Source organism: Plecotus auritus, assembly GCF_963455305.1.
Source record: "Plecotus auritus genome assembly, chromosome: 4".
NCBI lineage: Eukaryota > Metazoa > Chordata > Mammalia > Chiroptera > Vespertilionidae > Plecotus > Plecotus auritus.
In genome coordinates, this window is record NC_137775.1 from 47,395,800 (window position 1) to 47,417,559 (window position 21,760).

General features: G+C 46.3%; 1 protein-coding gene across 2 annotated transcripts in view; it reads left to right on the plus strand.

The window, feature by feature from the left end:
* The first annotated feature begins 15,050 nt into the window (after positions 1 to 15,050).
* CCNC (cyclin C) overlaps positions 15,051 to 21,760 on the plus strand; it is a 33,676-nt gene continuing 26,966 nt past the window's right edge. The window contains exon 1 of one of the 2 annotated variants that reach the window (XM_080666288.1): positions 15,051 to 15,378. In XM_080666288.1, coding sequence (XP_080522414.1) covers positions 15,347 to 15,378 — 32 coding nt within the window. In that variant the 5' untranslated portion in view covers positions 15,051 to 15,346. The remainder of the gene's footprint in view (positions 15,379 to 21,760) is intronic. The other variant, XM_080666289.1, reaches the window with a different exon arrangement.

The following is a 21,760-nucleotide window of genomic DNA, read 5'->3' on the forward strand; positions in this document are numbered from 1 at the left end:
GATGAAGGGAGAGGGATAGAGAGTTAGAAACATCGATGAGAGAGAAACATCAACCAGCTTCCTCCTGCACACCCCCCAATGGGGATGTGCCCGCAACCAAGGTACGTGCCCTTGACCGGAATCGAACTTGGAACCCTTAAGTCCACAGGCCAACGCTCTATCCACCAAACCAAACTGGTCAGGGCCTCTTCCTCTTCTTAAAGAATACCTTGCAGCATTTCATATAATACTGTTTTGGTGGTGATTAACTCCTTTAGCTTTTTCTTATCTGTGAAGCTCTTTATCTGCCCTTCAATTCTGAATGATAGCTTTGCTGGGTAGAGTATTCTTGGTTGTAGGTTCTTGGTATTCATCACTTTGAATATTTCTTGCCACTCCTGTCTGGCCTGCATAGTTTCTGTTGAGAAATCAGCTGACAGTCGTATGGGTGCTCCCTTGTAGGTAACTAACTGTTTTTCTCTTGCTGCTTTTAAGATTCTCTCTTTGTCTTTTGCTCTTGGCATTTTAATTATGATGTGTCTTGGGGTGGTCCTCTTTGGATTCCTTTTGTTTGGGGTTCTGTGCGCTTCCTGGACTTGTAAGTCTATGTCTTTCACCAGGTGGGGGAAGTTTTCTGTCATTATTTCTTCAAATAGGTTTTCAATATCTTGCTCTCTCTCTTCTTCTGACACCACCATAATTTGGATGTTGGTACGCTTGAAGTTGTCCCAGAGGCTCCTTACACTATCTTCATATTTTTGGATTCTTTTTTCTTTTCTGGTTGGGTGTTTTTTGCTTCTTTGTATTTCAAATCTTTGACTTGATTCTTGCAATTCTCTAGTGTGCTGTTAGATCTCTGTATAATATTTTTTATTTCAGTCAGTGTATGCTTAATTTCTAGTTGGTCCTTTTTCATATCCTCGAGGGTCTCGCTAAATTTATAGGCCTTTTCTAGGAAATTCTTAAAAAACCTTATAACTGTGGCTTTGAACTCTATATCCTGTTGTTTACTTTCCTCCATTCCTTCATTTGTGATCTGTTTCTTTGTCTCCACATTTTGGCTGCTTCCCTGAGTTGATAGAGTGGCTTTGTGTGCTAGGTGTCCTATAGGGCCCAGTGGCTCAGCCTCCCCAGTTACCTGAGGTGGACACTCTTGATGCACCCCTTTGTGGGCTGTGTGCACAGTCTTGTTGTAGTTAAGCCTTGATTGTTGTTGGTATCACTGGGAGGAATTGACCTCCAGGCCAGTTGGCTGTGAGGATCAGCTGTGTCTACGCTGGGAGAATTTCTGTGCTGGAGACACCCTTATGGGAGAAGACTTGCAAAAGCCTCTGTGCTCAGTTTGGATGGGGCGGAGTCTCAGGGTGGAGCAGACAGCATTGGTTTCCCGTCAGCCCTGCCCTAATAGGCCCCTGTGTCTCAGTGTCCCGTGGTAATCGTTGCAAGCACCTCTGAGAGAAAGCCACCCTCGAGTTTCACCCACTGCCAGACAGTCCAGTTTCTCCCCGAATGAGTCTGGGTCCCCAGAGTCTCACCCGGAACTGGAGTTCAATGCAGTTGGGAGCTTTTGTCTCCCTCCTGCTTGAGAAAGCCAGCCGCGTACTCAGTTGCCCGCCCTCTCCGCATGCGTGCCTCGGTACCTCTGCCTTCTATAGTTCCTAGAGTCTCAGTGTGCTTTTCTCTTTCCTGACAGTCCAGTTTCACCCATATGAGTCTGGGTCCCCAGAGTTTCGCCTGGAACTGGAGTTCAGTGTAGTCGGGAGCTTTTGTCTCCCTCCCGCTTGAGAAAGCCAGCTGTGCACTCAGTTGCCAGTCCTCTCCGCGTGCGCGTCTCAGTACTTCTGCCTCTAGCAGCTCCTCTGAGTCTCAGTGTGCTTTTCTCTTTCCTTCTAGTTGTAGAATTTCCACTCAGCCAGCTTTCCTGTGGTTCTGGATGATGTCCATTTTGTCTTTTAGTTGTAGTTTTGAAATTGTTGTGCGAGGCAGCAGTTTAGGTGTTTACCTATGCTGCCATCTAGGTTTCTTCTTGAACTCTTAGTTTTACATTTAGCTCAGTCATACCTTAGAGAAGTTGTATAGTATTCCCAAAATAATGGCTCTTTGATTTTCACAATTCTTCCAGTGATTTTTCTTTTCTCTTCAATGGTTAATCTCTTGTGGTAAACTGTTAACATAATCATCCCCAGTGAATCAAATGTTCTGACATCTATGTTCTTGTGTAATGTCCTCTCACAAAGATCCTGGGCTTGGCCATGTGACTTGCTCTGCTCAATGGGACATCAGCAAATGCTGGTGCTGTGACACCAGCAGAAACTTGATAAATATTTGCACATTGGGGCTTTCCTTTTAATGCACTGTTGATTACTGTGTGAATAAGATTTAGTCTCCAGAGACTGAGAGAGAGACCCAGCCCCCAGCTGCCCACCAAATGATTACAGGCACTTGAATGAGCCTAATTGACACCAGCAATATTGGACTAGGAAATTCCAGTCCAAATTTCAGAATAATGAGTAAATAAATAGTTGTTCTATGCCACTAAGTTTCAAGGTGGTTAGCTATTCAGTATCAGATAATAGATATATTTCTCATAAGTGAGTGCAACTAAATGCAAGATAAATAAATGGGAGATTGCCTTAATTCACATGATCAGCTGTAGAATTGTGAGAGGGCAACCTATTTAGAAAAGAAATGGCCAACAAAATGGGGATTTTCATTGATCACAAGTGTAGAAAACACTATTAATATGTTTACCCGACAGCCATTGTCCTCACTTCTTTCTTTCTTTAAAATATATTTTTATTGATTTCAAAGAGGAAGAGTGGGGGAGAGAAAGAACTATCAATGAAGAAAAAGTCATTGATTGGCTGCCTCCTGTATACCCCACACCAGGAATCGAGCCCACAACCCAGGCATGTGCCCAGAATCAAACCATGACCTCCTACTTCACAAGTTGACACTCAATCACTGAGCCACATGGCTAGGCCCCACTTCTCTTTTGCTAACAGAACCCTGAGTTTATCCTATATAATAAAAGCCTAATATGCTAAGTGTCCCACCGTTCATTTGACTATTCGACCAGTTGCTTTGACACACACTGACCACCAGGGGGAAGACGCTCTGACTGGTAGGTTAGCTTGCTGCTGGGGTCTGACCGATTGGGACTAGGCGAAATGGGCCAGACACACCCTGGAGCCCTCCCGCAGTCCCTTCCCAACCCCAATCATGCACCAGCGGGGTCCCTTGGCCTGGCTTGTGCCCTCTCACAATCCAGGACTCCTCAGGGGATGTCAGAGAGCTGGTTTCGGCCTGATCCCCACAGGCCAGGCTGAGGGACCCCACTGGTGCACGAATCCATGCACTAGGACTCTAGTTTGTGTATAAGATTGTCCAAGGGCTTTAGGAATGCTAAGTCCCTCCAACTCCCAGGAAGTGAATCTTCATTCAATCATAGCAGTTCCTTTCCTCTTACTTGTGAATGGTTTAGCAATGGGCATGTGAGACAATTCTGGCCAAAAAGAAATGAGGGCAAGTCTTCTGGAGATACATGGGAAAGGTTTATCCTGGTCTTAAAAAGTGGTGTCCAAAAGGAAAGAGTCTCCATTACTTCTCTTTGAATGTTGTGTGAGGATGAGATTTATAGAGTAATAGCAATCAATCATGAAAGAACAAACCTGAGGGCAGAAATTAACATGTTAAGGAGGCCAGAGACTTGTCATTGTGAGCCATTGAGTTACCCAACCTTAGAGCAGTTCTGCCTTTAGATAATTAAGTAATGTCTGAGATGATAAGTGATGTGAAAAAGAATAAAACAAGGTAAAGGGTGAAAGACTGATGGAGGAAGGTGCTATTTTATATGGATGGCTAGAAAAGTTCTCTCTGATAAGATGATGTTTGATACTCAAAGGAAGTAAGGGGCTTCAGAAGGCTGTGTAAGATATCTGGAGGAGGTGCAAAGGCCCTGAGGTAGAAGTGTGCCTAGTAAATTCCAGGTATAACAAGAAGGCCAGTGTGACTGGAACAGAGTATGTGAGGGGAAGAGTGGTAGGAGAGGATAGTAGAGAGAAATAATAGGGCCTATTCATGTAGGGTCCTTTGAATCATCTTAAAGACTTTGGATTTTATTCTGGTGATATGGGCAATCATCACAGGGCTTTGAACAGGGTGGAACACAATTGGAATTTTACTTTAGAAGGATCACACCGATTGCTAAAGGGGACAAAGGTGGAAGCAGAGACTAACTAGGAGACTACAATAGTGGAGAGATGATGGTGGCTTGGACCAAGGTGGTGGTTGGATAAAAAGAGCAAACTTCTGGAGATGTTTCCAAGGCAGAGCAACTAAGATTTCCTGATGGATTGGGTTGGGATGTCAAAAGAGGCATCAGGGGTGAATGCTAGGTTTTTGGTATAAGAAAATTGTTAATGTGGATTTGTCATTTACTATGATGAAAAGGACTGAAGGAGCAGCAAATTTGAAGAGAAACCTAAGTTTGTATTAAATTTGAGACGTCTATTAGCATTCAAATGAAATAGTTGAGGAAGCTGGAATGTATATATTTAGAATTTAGTAGAGATATAAATTGGAGTATGTATTCAAAGTCATGATAATGGCCCCGGCAGGTTTGACTCAGTGGTTAGAACATTGGCCTGCAGACAGAAGGGTTGATGATTTGATTCCCTGTCAAGGGCATGTATCTGGGTTGCAGGTTTGATCCCCAGCTCTGGTTGGGGCAAATTTGGGAGGTGACCAATCGATATGATTCACATCAATGTTTCTCTACCTCTCTCTCTCTCTCTCTCTCTCTCTCTCTCTCTCTCTCTCTCCCACCCTCTCTTCTATTCTCTCTAAAAAGTCACTGTGGGAATGAAAATACATATCCTTGGGTAAGGATTAACAAAGTCACGATAATGGATAAGACTATTAAAGGACTGTTTTTCTTTTTTTTTATATATATTTTATTGATATTTCACAGAGAGGAAGGGAGAGGGATAGAGAGCTAGAAACATCGATGAGAGAGAAACATCGATCAGCTGCCTCCTGCACACCTCCCACTGAGGATGTGCCTGCAACCAAGGTACATGCCCTTGACCGGAATTGAACCCGGGACCTTTCAGTCCGCAGGCCGACGCTCTATCCACTGAGCCAAACCGGTTTCGGCAAAGGACTGTTTTTCATTTAGAGATGAAAAAACCAAGGATTGAGTCCTGGAGCACTTCAACTTTTAGAAGTCAGAGAGGTAAGGAGGAACCCGCAGAGAAGACAGAAGGGGCAACCTGTGAAGGGAAACTAAAGAAATTGTGTCCTTGAAGTCAAGTGAGGTTTCTTTCTAAAAGAATGCTGATCTCTGTCAAGTGCTGCTGAGAAGTCAAGTAAGATAAGGTTTTAGCAGTTGACCATTAGATGTGGTGGCAACATGGCAGACATGGCAGTCAATGCTGATTTTACAAGAAGTTTCCATTGGACTGATGGGGTGAAAATCTGAAAGGAGCTGGGTTCAAAGGAGAATAAGAAAAGAGGAAGTGGGGACAGTGACTATAAGCTACTTTTTAAATGAGTTTTTATATAAATGGAACTAGAGAAATAGGGTATTAAATGGAGGAGGAAATGGGATCAAGAAGTTTTTACCCTAGCGGGTTTGGCTCAGTGGATAGAGCGTCGGCCTGTGAACTGAAAGGTCCCAGGTTTGATTCCGGTCAAGGGCACATGTCCGGGTTGTGGGCTCAATCCCCTTTGGGGCACTTGCAGAAGACAGCTGATCCATGATTCTCTCTCATCATGGATGTTTCTCTCTCTCTCCCTCTCCCTTCCTCTCTGAAATCAATAAAAAATATATATTTTTTAAAAAGAAGTTTTAAAAGGTTAGTAGATATTTACCAACAGGCTTGTATGATGATGGTAATGAAGAAAATATTGATGGTGCAGGAAAGAAGAGGGGACAACTGCTGAGTTAAATTAGTTAAATCAGGATGGTTGATAACAACATATCTTTGCAAACTTCCAGCACACTGGGAGGCAGGCTCAACAGGCAGTCCTTGTACTAGTCCCCCTCCTCTCTCACCAAATCACAAAACTGAAGGCCTTAATAATAACCTAGTCCAACCCCCTCCATTTTATAAAAAAAGATACCAAATGTTCCAATGAGTACTGCGATCTCCAAAAGATTCCTCCCTCTGGAGCAGTGAAATTAGCTGGGTTTTCCAATGATTAAATGGGTCATCTCAGGCCAGAAATGACTGCTCAGGGCATAAGATTTTACTTCACTCCATCAAACTGATGATCCGGTGCAGAAAGCAACACACAAGGGCCCTTTGACAAACACAGAAGTGAGAAAGGAATGCCGTGTGAGACTCCCCTGGGCCCCCATTTGGTTCCTTGGGCCCCTCGCAAAACACTCTGACCTTGGGCGCGCGTAGAAACGCAGATGCAGAGGATGACCAGGCAGAGAGCGGAACGCTAGGGATCTCTGCTGCGGAAGGGGGACGTCCCAATCCGGGGCTGGGGACTGGAGGCGCGGGGACCACAGGGTCTCCGCGGGGCGGCTGATGTGGGGAGCCGAGTTGGTAGGCTAGCCTCCCCCCCGCCACCCCCTCCAAGCCCGGCGCCGCAGGAGGAGAAGCGTGTGGGCCTTCTCTGGGGCTTGAGCAGCGGGGCGCGGGGCCATTCTGCTCTCCACCGGGGTTTGACTCGCCGGCCGGCCGGCAGGGCTGTTTTCCTGCGGAGATCGAGAGGAAAAGCTGTGCCCAGACCTGCGTGTGGACCTTTCCCTCTTCCCTGTGGCCGTGTCCCCCACGCCGCGCGAGCGCCTTCTTAGAGGTCGCCTGGCTCGCGGTGGCGCTGGGACTACCGCGCTTACGGAAAGCCACGCGTCAGGGCGGGTTCCAGAGGCCACCCCCCCCCACCCCGCCCCCAAGGGCAGGCGGACACCCTGTTCGCCGCCCCGCCTGGCCAGATTCCCCGCTTTACTTTAGAAGGCAAAGCGCAGGGAGCCTGTCCTTAGGGTCCCACGGCTCGCACAGCTGGGGGGTGGCGTCGCACTCCCAAGATAGGAGTCCTTTTGAAAGAATATCATCAAATGCTTTTTACTGATAAAAATGATAATAAAAGAGATGCAAACGTTTGAGTATCCGGCCTCTTGGTGTGAGCACCCTATATTAATTTACGCAGTATTAATGGTTTCCAATGAGCACTTATCCTGAGGCCTCCCTAGGCCCTTCAGAAACACTCTTCCCCCCACGTTTTCAGAAGCGCTGCAAGGCAGCTGTTACATAGACGGTTTTCCAAGTACCTGGAGAGCTTGGTGACCCTTACACAGGAAGGTCCGATGACACACGGGAAAGGTTGTCCACTTCGCTTGCACGGTCCTAGGGTCAAGTCTGGGACTCAGGCCAAGGTTTTTTTTTTATTATTATTTTGTTTTGTTTTGTTTTGTTTTTGTTTAAAGTAGTACAAATAGTAGTACATATGTCTCCCCCCCCCCATTGACCTTCCCCGCCTCCCTTATGCCCACCCCATCCCCGCACATGCCCTCACCACCCCCCACAGTGCCTTGCATCCCTTGGTTATGCTTATATGCATGCATACAAGTCCTTCTATTGATCTCTTACCTCCCCCCTCCACAACCCTCCCCAGCCTTCCCGCTGTAATTTGACAGTCTGTTTGATGCTTCTCTGCCTCTGTATCTATCTTTTTGTTCATCAGGTTATACTGTCCTTTATTATCCATAAATGAGTGAGATCAAGTGGTATTTTTCTTTCTCTGACTGGCTTATTTCACTTAACATAATGCTCTCCAGGTCCATCCATGCTGTTGCAAATGGTAAGAATTCCTTCTTTTTTTCCACAGCGTAGTATTCCATTGTGTAGATGTACCACAGTTTTCTAATCCACTCATCTGCTGATGGGCACTTGGGCTGTTTCCAAATCTTACATATTGTAAATTGTGCTGCTATGAACATAGGGGTGTATATATCCTTTCTCATTGGTGTTTCTGTTTTCTTGGGATATATTCCTAGAAGTGGGATCACTGGGTCAAATGGCAGTTCCATTTTTTGGCCTAGGTTTTGATGCTTGGGAGAAAATAGACCAACACTGAGACCAGGAAAACACTAAAGATGATTTTTATCATGATTATTTTTTACTTTTTTAAAGGTTTGAGTGTGTAAAAACCTATTCTACTTAGTCCATGAGTTAATGTGGAGTTACATTGTCCATGAGCGGAATAAACCAGTAGTCAATGTAAATATTCATATCCTAAGGAAAAATACAGAAATTTGATGGCTGTGGTTGTAAAAGGTAGTGATTGGTTTCCTGTATCCATAGTGGGCAATTTGATACTGTATATTATGAAACACAAACGAGAGAGCATGCTTATCAAGAAGGAGGACTTGTTTCTTCTAGAAAATTTTGTGGTTGAAATTATCAGTTGAAATATCTAGTGAAGTCTAACATTATCTTTAAATAAAACACAAGTGACAGGAGAGTACAGATGCGCTATTCCTCTGGGAGATTAACTCTTCCTGGGCTAGTCCGCCCTCCCCCCTGCACCCCCCAAATTCACCTCACCGCAGTGGCAGGGCTTGCCAGTGTTTGGGGATGTCGGGCAGCGGTAATAGGGCTTCACAGCTCTTTGCCTCAGTAAAAGATGGTTAGCAGGATCTCCGGGTGTCCCAGAGGAGCCGGCTGGCATAGGCCGACTCTGGGAGCAAAGGGAGGCGCACACACCTTCTTGGCTGTTATAACTGCTGCTCCCCAACCTCCACTCCCACCCCAGCTTCAATGCGGCAGCCACACTCCCTCTTCTGGGTCTCTCATACCTGTTCAGACTTTAAGATGAGAAGAATGTCAAGATATCTCTAGAATTGCGCCCGTGAGACTGGCCCCCGGGCACGGCGGGTTTCTCCGGCTGCAGCTAAAGCTGAAGCTTGGACAATGCCCACAGCGAGATTCCACCCTGCCCGACGGAGGTGCAAGCACCGCGCCGAGGACCAGAGGACAGCAGCGCGGGCCGCCGGGGAAGGAAGGCAGGGCCACGCCCGGCCGCTGCCGCCCTCCAGGCGGCGCTCCACGCTCCTCGCTGGGCTGCAAACCCGAGTCCACGCGTCAGCCGCAGAGCGGAGTGGGCGAAGTTGCGGGAAGCACTCCGCAGGCTGTTTGTGTTTTGAGGCCCCCTGCTCTTTAGGCCCTCAGCCGGCGATGGAATGGGGGCAGGGCTCGTCGCTCCCTGGCGTCCCGCAGGCCTGAGCCCCAGCTGGGCCCAGGCGGTCGACAGGTGTGTGCTGCCGACCCCGGAGCACCAGGAGCGTCTGGGAATGAGAGCGGAATGCCCGGGGCGAGTCCGTCGGGAGGAATCATCTGGCGTTCAATGCGCTCCCGGGTCTGTTGCTGGAGCTGCAGATGAGCTGCAGAGAAGCCTGAGCCCGCAGGAACAGACCCTACAGACACGCACGCCACCCAGCGCCGCCTTGCGCTGGTCTCAGCTCGGTTCCCTCTTAGCGCGTCGGGTTGAGTGCTGCAGTCGTTAACCTCCTTATTTTCAGCTCCTGGAGTGGTACCCAGTACACAGCAGTGCTCAGTAAAATATTGGTTCATTCATTTAACAAGTGTTTGTTGAGCGCGTATGCGCCAGGCACTGCCACAATCGTGAACACAGACAAGGCATCTAGCTTCAGCAACTTTACATTTCCCGTTGGCTGAATAAATAAGAGTCAGGTATCAAGAGCAGCTGTAGAAAAGGAAATGCCACCTCTGGGCCACCTTCCCAATAGTCACCTCAAAAAGGACAGGAAGGGGCCAGGAAGGCGGCTGGGGCAGGGCACCAGGTGTTAGACGGTGGGGTCAGACCACAGGACCTGGGTTCAGCAACCTCAGTACTTGAGTTTTACCTAGGAAGGAATTCAGAGCCAAGACTCAAACTGTAAGAGAACATTTATTTAGAAATCAGAGGTAGAATTCATAGGAGAAATGGCTCAGGAAACAAGTTAAAGAGGCAAAGGAAGGGCCCTTGGAGCCTAGAAATGAGGAAGGTAAGGGGTGATGATCCTGGGTGAGTGGGAGGGGGAGGAGAAAGGCCCCAGGGTGCTCCCTGGTGGAAGAGCAGAGTGCAGGGTCTTCTGTCCTAAGAGTATTTTTTTTTTATATTTTTATCGATTTCAGAGAGGAAGGAAGGAGAGAGAGATTAGAAACATCAATGATGAGAGGGGATCATTGATCGGCTGCCTCCTACATGCCCCACACTGGGATGAGCCTGCAACCCCCAGCACCTGCCTTGACAGAGGCTCTAACCCTGACATCCTGGTTCTTAGGTCTATGCTCAAGCACTGAGCCACCCCGGTTGGGCAGTCCTAAGGGTTTTAAGGGTGGAATTTTTAGGGAAGGTCCCAGAGGAAGATCTCAGTAGAATATTCAGCAGCTTTCCAGGTGTGTCACAGGGTCAGGTCTCCAGTGATTGATTGGTGGGCCCAGGGCAGGGGTCATTATTCCATGTAGCTGATCCTGAGGTCAGCCATGGGGTCGCTGGTCTGATTTGCCTGCTTTTCTGGACCTGGAACTGAAATACAACTGACCACTAGATGTTATCTCTAGGGAGGAAAGGTTAGGGCAGTGGTCGGCAAACTCATTAGTCAACAGAGCTAAATATCAACAGTACAACGATTGAAATTTCTTTTGAGAGCCAAATTTTTTAAACTTAAACTTCTTCTAACACCACTTCTTCAAAATAGACTCACCCCGGCCGTGGTATTTTATGGAAGAGCCACACTCAAGGGGCCAAAGAGCCGCATGTGGCTCGCGAGCCGCAGTTTGCCCACCACAGGGTTAGGGGATCCAAACCGCCTGACCAACAATAGGCTAGGGGAGAAAAGGTCACCCTGGGATGAGGCCCCACCCTACAACTGTTTTCACGCTGGTGACCTTCTGTACCCGCCCATCGTCCTTGCTCTGTTCATGTCTGTCTAACCACCTACCACAGAACTAGAACAATCCCCTCCCTCTTCCATGTGTCTCTAGGGCGAGAGAATAAGGTAAAGGATGATTGGAGGGACTTCCTGTAGTATCAGCTCTGTGTTCTATAAGCATAAAAAATATTGCATACATTCTTTTTTTTTTTTAAATATATTTTATTGATATTTCACAGAGAGGAAGGGAGAGGGATAGAGAGCTAGAAACATCGATGAGAGAGAAACATCGATCAGCCGCCTCCTGCACACCTCCCACTGGGGATGTGCCCGCAACCAATGTACGTGCCCTTGACCGGAATCGAACCCGGGACCCTTGAGTCCGCAGGCCGACGCTCTATCCACTGAGCCAAACCGGTTTTGGCTGCATACATTCTTTACCTACCTATTTTCAGTGCTATGGTCTGAATGTTTTTGTCCTCAAAATGTATATGTTGAATCCCAATGCCCAATGTAATGGCGTTAGCAGGTGGGACCTTTAGGAGGTACTTAGACTGTAAGGGTGAAGTCCTCATTAATGGGATTAGTGTTCTTATAAAAGAGACCCCAGAGATATCCCTTCCTCTCTGGGCCTGGGAGGCCCACTGTCTGCGAACCAGTGTTATGCAAAGTGATGAGGTCCCAGAAAACCTCAGCTATTATTCATGAATTCCAAAGAAATTACCTTGAGGAGTAGATGTGGAAGATACGGGTTTATTAGGATTTACCTGAGCACTGGTGGTGACGGACCAGTGAGGTTTACCACTGAACCAGCTGCCTTGCACTGGTGAAGTTGTCCCACTAAGACCCATCCGGACTGCAGACAGAGCCTAACTGATAGCAGCCAGCTGCTGCTATTGTTTTGCCACCACCCAGACTTTCCAAACACAAAGTTTTATAGAGTACAAAAAAAAAAAAAAAAGAAAAAAACAGGGCTCACAGAGGGAGGGAGACATGCCTGTGTGAGATAAAAACACTAGCTGTTTATAATCCAGGCTCATATCTAGAAGCAGTTTCTTTTTGGCCTTTCTCAGATGAAGTCCTGTCCAGGGTCCCAAGATCTCACAGTCTTCTTACAGATGACCTTCACTATAATTCCTAAAGGGTCGAAGGGGGAGTTGGAGCATGGGAAAGGGCCCATGTTCCTATTTACCATTCAACTGGGAAGTGGGCTCTCCACTGGGGTCTTGATCTTGGACTTCTCAGCTTCCAGAACTGTAAGAAATAATTGTTTGTTGTTATTAAGGCTCCCATTTGATGATATTTTGTCATGGCAGCCAAAATGGACTAAAGTATTCAGTGTGTTTTATATACTTTAAGGTCTATACATAATCCGCCAGTCTGGTCTCATTGAACAACACCCAAAGAGAACAAAAGCTGAATAAATAAGGTGGGGGAAAAAAAAGGAATGAGGAGAAGGAAGAACGCAGGCAGTCCAAAGATTAAAAACAAAAAGAATGGTGGGGCTAATCTTGGAACCCATTTCCCTTTTCACAAAGAAACATTGTGAGTTCAAGTCATAGCAACTCTTCGCTCTTTTTAACTTAGATCAAGGACTGCCAATTAAAGAAATTAGAATAATAAAATGAGTACATCCTGACAACATCACCCTGAAGTAGAAAACTTGATAATACTAACTACTCCACTTCCATTTTAGCTACTTTAGCTTCTGGCTTTGAAAAGAACTGGCTGGGCCTGTATTCTGTGCTTAGCTCTTACTTTACAAAGGTGACTGAGTGACAACACAGAAAGATCAAAGCCATAGAAAAAAGCTTTACTGGTACAGCTGGCCAGGAATCACCACACAGGGACAGGGGAAGAACATCATACAGGGACACAGGATGTCAGACTGGCAACCTCTGAGAGTTGAAGAAATTCCGAACCAATGTGAGGTAGCCTCGGGCCTGGTGTTTCTTAAGCTACTGCCTTTCAAACTTTTTTGACTGGGATTGGCAGTGTAGCCAACAGCAGTGTTCATCAAATATGCTATAGACTCCTCTACATTTCTCACCTGCCTTGCATTTAAGTTAGAAGAATGTGCCTATTCTGGTCAATGGGAAGAGAGGAAGTGATGGTGTTGTTTCTGGTTCAAGTCTCTTAACACTGATTAAGAGCCCGTGAAAGTTCTGGGCACTCTTTCTAGAAAGATTTTAAGCCTGAAGGCAAAGAACCAAGATGGAGTAGTTGAAAGATGGAAACATACCAGATTCTTGAAGATCTGGAGGGCAACTATCAAGGAGAACAATCTAATCCACACCAGACTTTATGGGAGTGACATGTGATATAAAATACTTTTATGTTAAGCTACTAGATGCATTTTACATCTTTTTTTAATTTAACTTTTATTTTTCAATTGCAGTTTACATTCAATATTATTTTGTATTAGTTTCAGGTGTACAGCATAATGGTTAGACAATCATATACTTTACAAACTGTTCCCCTTGATATTTCCAGTACCCACCTGGCACCACACATAGTTATTACAATATTATTGACTACTAGAGGCCCAGTGCACAAAATTTGTGCATGGGGGTGTGTGTACCTCAGCCCAGCCTGCACCCTCTCCAATCTGGGACCCCTCGAGTGATGTCTGATTGCCCGTTTAGGCCCGATCCTACCAGGCAGTCAGACATCCCTCTCACAATCCAGGACTGCTGGCTCCCAACTGCTTGCCTGCCTGCCTTCCTGATTGCCACTAACTGCTTCTGCCTGCCAGCCTGATCACCCCTAACCACTCCCCTGCCAGCCTGATTGATGCCTAACTACTCCCCTGCCAGCCTAACTGCCCCTAACTGCCCTCCCCTGCAGGCCTGGTCACCCCCAACTTCCCTCCTCTACCGGCATGTCACCCCTAACTGCCCTCCCCTGCTGGCCTGATCACCAACAACTGCCCTCCCTTGCAGACCTGGTCCCTCCCATCTGCCCTCCCCTGCTGGCCATCTTGTGGTGGCCATCTTGTGTCCACATGGGGACAGTCATCTTTGACTACATGGGGGCAGCCATCTTGTGTGTTGGAGTGATGGTCAATTTGCATATTATTCTTTTATTAGATAGGACTAGAGGCCCGGTGCATGGGTGGGGGCCAGTTGGTTTGCCCTGAAGGGTGTCCGGATCAGGGTGGGGGTTCCCTTGGAGTGTGGAGCGGCCTGGGCGTGGGGCCTGTGGTGGTTTGCAGGCCGGCCATGCCCCCCCATTGACCCAAGCAGAGACCCTGGTATCTGGGATGTATTTATCTTCTATAATTGAAACTTTGTAGCCTTAAGTGGAGGCCAAGGCAGGCCAGGGCTGCAGAAGCTTGGCTTCCTCCATCACCGGGGAAACCCAAGCCTCCTGCTCTCTCCATGGCCACAGCCATCTTGGTTGGGTTAATTTGCATACTTGCTCCTGATTGGCTGGTGGGTGTGGCTGGTGGGTGTAGCAGAGGTACGGTTAATTTGCATATTACTCTTTTATTAGATAGGATATTCCCTATGCTGTACTTTACATCCCAGTGACTATTTTGTAACTGCCAATCTGTACTTCTTAATCCCTTCACCTTTTTCACCCAGCTCCTCCACCCCCACCTCTGGCAACCATACATCTGTTCTCTGTGTCTATGAGTCTGTCTCTATTTTATTTGCTCCTTTATTTTGTTCACATATAAGTGAAATCATATGGTACATTGATGTAGTACATGTATATTCATATGTAACAGAGTCAAAATGTTAAATAATAGCCTTGCTATTTCTAATATACCTGATTTTTTTTTTCATTTAGGAAAATGCTTAGTATACTTATTTCACCACATCCTAATTGGTCTACACTCAGTGTGAAAAATGCTTTCTTGAAAGTACTATTGCTCTAAATGCTCTGCTTCACTCCAAAAGAACTCCATTAAGAACAAATCCTTGAGGCCAAAATAATCTCTTTCTCTTCCCAATTGCAGGAGAAAGAAGTGAAGTCAGAAAACCTTTCATTCGATGCCACCATGCTGCTTTGGAGACCTGTAATATGTTCAATGGGATAACAAAGCCGGAGGAGCATTGCATCCCCACCCAGCGAATGGTTACTGCCCCCAGAAAACCAAACAGCACAGGCTCCAGGCCTGCGCTGGCGCGAAGCTCTCGCGAGAGCCTCCCTCCCCAAGCCAGCCTTCGTGAGCACCAGTTCCATCCACTATCTCGGCGCGTCCAGCGGCTGTCTCCTCCCAGCCGGCTTCCTTCCGCACAGCGGGGCGGGCCGGAACTTTTATCCATAGGAACGGGTTTGCGCAGTAGAGTGTTGCCGGCCGGCGTCAAAAGGAATTGGGTGCCATCCTCTTCCTTTTACCTTCGTCGCGGCGGAGCGGAGCTGAGCAGATCAGATCGAGGAGCGCGGTTACCGGGCGTGCTGGGTCTATGGTCGCTCCGCGAGCCGCTCCGCCGGCTGGTGCTTTTTTATCAGGGCAAGCTGTGTTCCATGGCAGGGAACTTTTGGCAGAGCTCCCATTAGTAAGTGATCTTCCGTCTTCTCGCTGGGGCTAGCTCTTGGGTGGGGGTGGTGATGACGGGGCCTGCAGCTCCCCTTGGCCTAGATCCTAGCCTAGCCCCTGTCCCGAGCGCCGCGGAATCTCCTGGGAGTCGGAGGCGGCCGGAAGCGGGACGCGTCTTTCTCTGGCAACTCCCCTCTCCCCTCCATTTGGCTGGGTTGGGGGCGGGGGAGGGGGCCTAGATCTGTGAGCGGGAAGGTTGGGGGAAGGGGCCTCTGTCTCCGGGGTGGGAAGGTTTAGGATTCTTGGATTAGCTAGGCATGGAAGGGCGTGGGCTGGGATGGGCTGGGCTGGCATAGGTATGGGAAGTGGCACAGTTCAGAACTGGGACGCTGGCTCTTCAGGACAGTTGTGGCTCACCTTTTGCCTGGGATCTCGTCAGTGGGTCGGTATCCTACCTAGTCTTTTGTCATTCACCTCCTGCCTTGAGTGGATTTAATGTTATTCCAAGGAGAAGGAGTCAAGCTTGTTTCTTCTCATTAACCGCTTCCTGCCAATATTTTATGTCTACATGGAGTTTTATGTTGGTAAGGTATAGGGCAGGTGCTCTCAAAATTTATTTCATCAATCATCTGTGCCTTATATTTTAAGAGTGTATTTATCAGTGACGTTGCCGATTTCCTTAACCTTTTTCATAAATAAGTTTTTGTTTCTGTCAGTGACCATGGAAGAGCTAGAATCATATTAAAAACATTTCCCCCTAAATACATTTGTTCAAGCAGTCAGGAAGGTGGGTGATAGGACTAATTGAACTTTGACTAGACAAGTGAAAGATGAATACAACCTGATAAAGATTATATCTTAGTGTAAATACTTTCTAATGCCAAGAGAGCATTAGTAATTGTAATTTAAATTTTGATTCTGTGAAAAGATTGGATTATAGTGTTCATTCTTTTTTTAGCCCTTTGCAGGAAAAAAGAAACAATGGGCATGGATACCTATTTTCAGAAAAGCATGTTTTTCTCTTGTAAAGTGATTCTGTGGAGATGAAATGCTATAAAAGTTTTACGTCTGATAGTTTTATTTTATACTGTTTCACTCACTGAAATATTTGTTTGGGCAAAAATAAAATACAGGAGATTTAGGTAGTGGAGAACAGGTATTCTGAGAAACTGAAAGAAGGTGACAGAATTGACAGTTGTTTGTCAGAATTCATAGAGATTTTTCAATTAAAAAAAATAAAGATCATGCCCTGTTTTGATAAGCATTATGCCATAATGAGCATGCTTGTCAAAATAGGGGCAGGATATCTATATAAAAGGCCAATATGCTAAGTATCTGTCCAGGTAATGACATCACGTAGCAACGCCCAGCTTCCTCTCTCTCGGCTACAACTATCCTCCTTGCAGTTTCTTCAGCCCAAGAACATGACTTGCTTTATAGCCAGGTGGAAACATTTTACACTTTAACCAAATGTCTATGAAGTGTTTTCCCATGCCTCATCTCATTTGATCCTCACAGAAGTCCTGGAGTAGGTAAATAGGAGTCTCAGTGGAATCCTATTTTCTTTTCATTAGCTGGAAAACAGAGATTTATAAAGTTTAGAAACTTGACCCGATTGAAAAGAAGTAAGAAATGGTGGACCTTGAAAATGACTTCAGGTTTTCTCACTGTGCAAAATATAGTCAAACACTGCTGCAGTTAAACATTTTACCCTTTGTTCTCCTTGCATGATCTATAATAATAATCTTCTTCCTGTTGATATTTACTGCTGTGTTGCTGACAATTACCTAAAAGAGAAGTTGGGGTGCTTCACTGGGCTGGAAAAAGTTTAGCTAAATCAGAAAGGAGGTCTAATTAAGCAGGTTTATTCTATGTACTAGAGACCCAGTGCACAAGATTCTTACACTGGGAGGGGGGGTAGTCCCTCAGCCCAGCCTACGCCCTCTCTCAATCCGGGACCCCTCAGGGGATAGCCGGCAGGCAGACATCCCTCTCACAGTCTGGGGATCACGCAGTCCAGGGCCCATACAGTCCAGGACCCCTCACTCCTACTACCCGCCTGCAGCGGAGGTGGGAGAGGCTCCCGCCATCACCTCTGCGCTCGCCAGCCGTGAGCCCAGCTTGCTGCTCCTTAGCGCTGCCTCAGAGGCAGGAGAGGCTCCCGCCACTGCTGCTGGGCTTGCCAGCCATGAGCCAGGCTTCTGGCTGAGCGGCACTCCCACTGTGGGAGCGCACTGACTACCAGGGGGCAGCTCCAGTGTTGAGCGTCTGCTCCTAATGGTCAGTGTGCATCATAGTGACTGGTCATTCTGGTCATTCCACTGTAACAGTTGCTTAGGCTTTTATTATCCTATCTAATAAAGAGGGAATATGCTAATTGACCATCACTCCATCACAAAGATGGCTGCACCCACAGCTGAGGCCAAGTTCCCATAAGGAGCCTTAACGAGCAATTAGCAGGGACCTGAGGCTGCGCCCTCCCCCGCCCCTGTGAGGCTTGACAGGGGACCTCAGGCCACGCCCCCCACCAGGTGGGGCTTGACAGGGGACCTCAGGCCACGCCCCCCCCAGCAGGGCTTGACAGGGGACCTCAAGGTGCATTTCCCGTCCTGGTGCTGGGCTAGGGGACCTCAGGCTTCTTCCCTTGCCCCAGCACCAGGCCGGGGGACTTCAGGCCGCGCCCCCCCACCCAGCAGGGCTTGATAGGGGACCTCAGGCTGCGCCCCCCTGGCCCCAGCACCGGGCCAGGGGACCTGAGGCTGTGCCCCCCTGCCTGGCTGGACTTGAAAGGGGACTTCAGGCCGTGCCCACCATCCAGCGGGGCTTGATGGGGGACCTCAAGGTGCACCCCCAGTGCTGAGTCGGGGGAACTTAGGCCAAGCCCCCACGCAGCAGGGTTTGACGAGGGACCTGAGGCTACGACCCCTGCCGGTGGGGTTTGACAGGGGACCTGAGGCTGCGCCCCCCTCCTGGTGCTGGGCCTGGGGACCTGAGGCTGCACCCCCCGTCCTGGCGCCAGGCCAGGGGACCTGAGGCTATGCCCCCTGCCCGGCAGGGCTTGACAAGGGTGGGACTGGCCGGGTCTAGATCTAGCCCAATGGGGGGTGCAGCTGGGTCTGGGTCTCATGCGATTTTGAGGTGCATGTGGGTGAGCGGGGACTTGACTCTGGATCCTGTGGTGAGCCCCAGACTCTGACAGGAGGAAGGTTTTCATATACATTTTACTAATTTTCTTTCATGTCTGACACTTCTATTATAGAGAAAGGGCAAATAGCAATATTAAATTATTTCCTCTAATTAATCCCCTTTTAATGTACCTGGTCACTAGTATAGATAATAAAAACGTAATATGCTAATTAGACCGGATGACCTTCCGGATGAAGCTGGGGCTGCGAGGGAAGTCCGGGTCCTGGGTGCCTGCCGGCAGCCGGAGGGAAGCCCGGGTGCCAGCAGCCAGGGGAAGGAAGGCCTACTCTTGCACGAATTTCATGCATCAGGCCTCTAGTATATAGATAAAAGGCTAAGTTGACTCGTGCATGTGTGATACGTATAAAGCTCTCACTGGCACCAGTCGTGCATCTGTTTTGATCTGTCATTGTCGATCGTGAATTTGGTTGACACTTCTATTATAGAGAAAGGGGGAATAGCAATATTAAAATATTTCTTCTAATTAATTTTCTTTCAATGTGCATGAATTTGTGCACTGGGCCATTAGTGTTTTGTAAAAATAATTGTTTTTTTTTTTTCACTTTTCAAATATAAAGTTATTATAACATCATTTCAAAGAACCAGCTCTCGGATTTATTGATCTTTTGTACTGTTGTTGTTTTTTAGTCTCTGTTGTCATTTATTTCTGCTCTGATCTTTATTCTTTTCTTCCTTCTACTTCCTCTGGGCTTTTCTTGATGTTCTCTTTCTAATTTATTTAGTTGTAGGGTTAGATACTTTATTAGTCCTTTTTCTTGTTTCTTGAGGTAGGCCTGTAGTGCTATGAACTTCCTTCTCATGACTGCTTTCGCCCTGTCCCAAAAGTTTTGGGTGGTTCTGTGTTCATTTTCATTTGTTTCCAGGAAGTTTTTAATTTCTTGCTCGATCTTTGGTAACCCATTCATTGTTTAATGGCATGCTATTTAGCCTTCATGTATTTGAGGGTTTTTGAGTTTTTTTATTGTAGTTGATTTCTAACTTCATGCCATTGTGATCCAAAAAGATGCTTAGTATTATATCAATCTTCTTGAATTTGTATAGACTTGCTTTGTGCCCAAACATGTGGTCTGTCTTTGAGAATGTTTCATGTGCACTTGAGAAGAATGTATATTCTGTTGCTGGGTGAAATGTTCTGTAAATATCGGTTAGATATATCTGATCTAGTGTGTCATTTAAGGCCTCTGTTTCCTTCTTAATTTTTTGTCAGGAAGATCTATCCAGTGATGTCAGTGGGGGTGTTAAAGTCCCCCACTATGACTGTATTGCTGTCAGTCTCTTCCTTTAAGTCCATCAAGAGTTTTTTAATGCACTTGGGTTCTCCTATTTTGGGTGCATATATGTTTACAAGGATTATATTTTCTTGTTGAATCATTCCCTTTAGTATTATGAAGTGGCCTTCTTTATCTCTTGTTATGGCCTTTGTTTTGTGAAGTCTACTTTGTGATAAGAAACCATAGCCAGTTTGGCTCAGTGGATAGAGCATTGGCCCCAGACTGAAGTGTCCTGGGTTCGATTCCCGTCAAGGGCAGGTACCTTGGTTGCAGGGACACAGTCTCAATCACCAGGATCCATGCAGAAGGCAACCAATCGATGTGTCTCTCTCACATCCATGTGTCTCTTTGTCTCTCCCTCTCCTTTCCACTCTCTCTAAAAATCAATGGAAAAATATCCTTAGGTGAAGATTAATATAAAATAATAATAATAACTGTAATAGAATAGTGGGAATTTTTCTGAAGAATAATATCAAGGAGAGGGTATTTTCTATACTAGATTTTTAATTATTTAATGTTATATGTTTTTGTGGTTTTTTTTCAGGGAGCCATATCATTTTTATTGTCAAAGTTCATTTCTTCAGAACACTTTCATAAGATACATTAATGTAACTAAGGCAAAAGTTTTTTTTTAACATCATTAACTTTTTGAATTCACATATGACTTTCATGGTGTCAATGCGATCATTTTAAATTAATCTCTCTGCCCACCACCTGAAGGACTCTAAATTCTTTCCATTTATTTAAGGCTCATTTGAAGCAATTTTTCTCTTGAATCTGTGGTGCTGGCTCCTTCTGACTCTTTGATCTTTTCAGTATTGGACTGTGTTCTAAAATAATCCCATGCGATTTCATCAGTGACTGAAGTCCAGTTCTTCCTTTCTCCATACCGTGGCCTTTACCTAGTTGGATGTCTGAAGCCGGGAGACAAACCTATGCTATTTCTCAGTTGTTCCTCAACCATGTTCTTGTGAGTGATGTTTCAATCCAGGCCTCTTCCCCACACAGAGTGGGTACCCCCCTCTCCTGCTGACATGATGGGCCACGGGTAGAGCTCGGCTCTTATTCCTGCTCCCTCAGTGTGGTCACTGACTGAGCTCCTGGTGACTGATTGAGGTAGAGTTCAGTTTAATGTTGTGTTGTGAACTTTTATATGTTTTTAAATAGTATGGTATAAGGAGGAAAAAATAAAAATAGGAAATTATAAAGAAAATTTAAATATAATGATAAAATTATACATTAGGAAATATTTTGGTGACATTTGGATAACCACTTGACAAACATTTAGCTGGATCTCTATCTATAGCCTATACCAGTGGTCGGCAAACTCATTAGTCAACAGAGCCAAATATCAACAGTACAACGATTGAAATTTCTTTTGAGAGCCGAAAACCGACTTCTGCGCATGGGCCACAAAGTTTCAATCACACTGTACATGCGCGCCCACACGTGGTATTTTGTGGAAGAGCCACACTCAAGGGGCCAAAGAGCCGCATGTGGCTCGCAAGCCGCAGTTTTCTGACCACTGGCCTATACCAAAATAAATTCTGGATGGATCACAAATTTAAAGAAGAAAATGGGTAAATTTCAATATGTATATAAGTGATTCACATTTCTGTATTACAAATATTTAAATATTGAGAGATCATGCTAAACTTGGGAAATGTTTGCAGCATATTTGATAGACAAATGATTTATTATCCATAAAATCTTTAGATCAGAAGAATCTCCTAAACCCATGGTCAGCAAACTGTGGCTCGAGAGCCACATGCGGCTCTTTGGCCCCTTGAGTGTGACTCTTCCACAAAATACCACGGCCGGGGCAAGTCTATTTTGAAGAAGTGGTGTTAGAAGAAGTTTAAGTTTAAAAAATTTGGCTCTCAAAAGAAATTTCAATCGTTGTACTGTTGATATTTGGCTCTT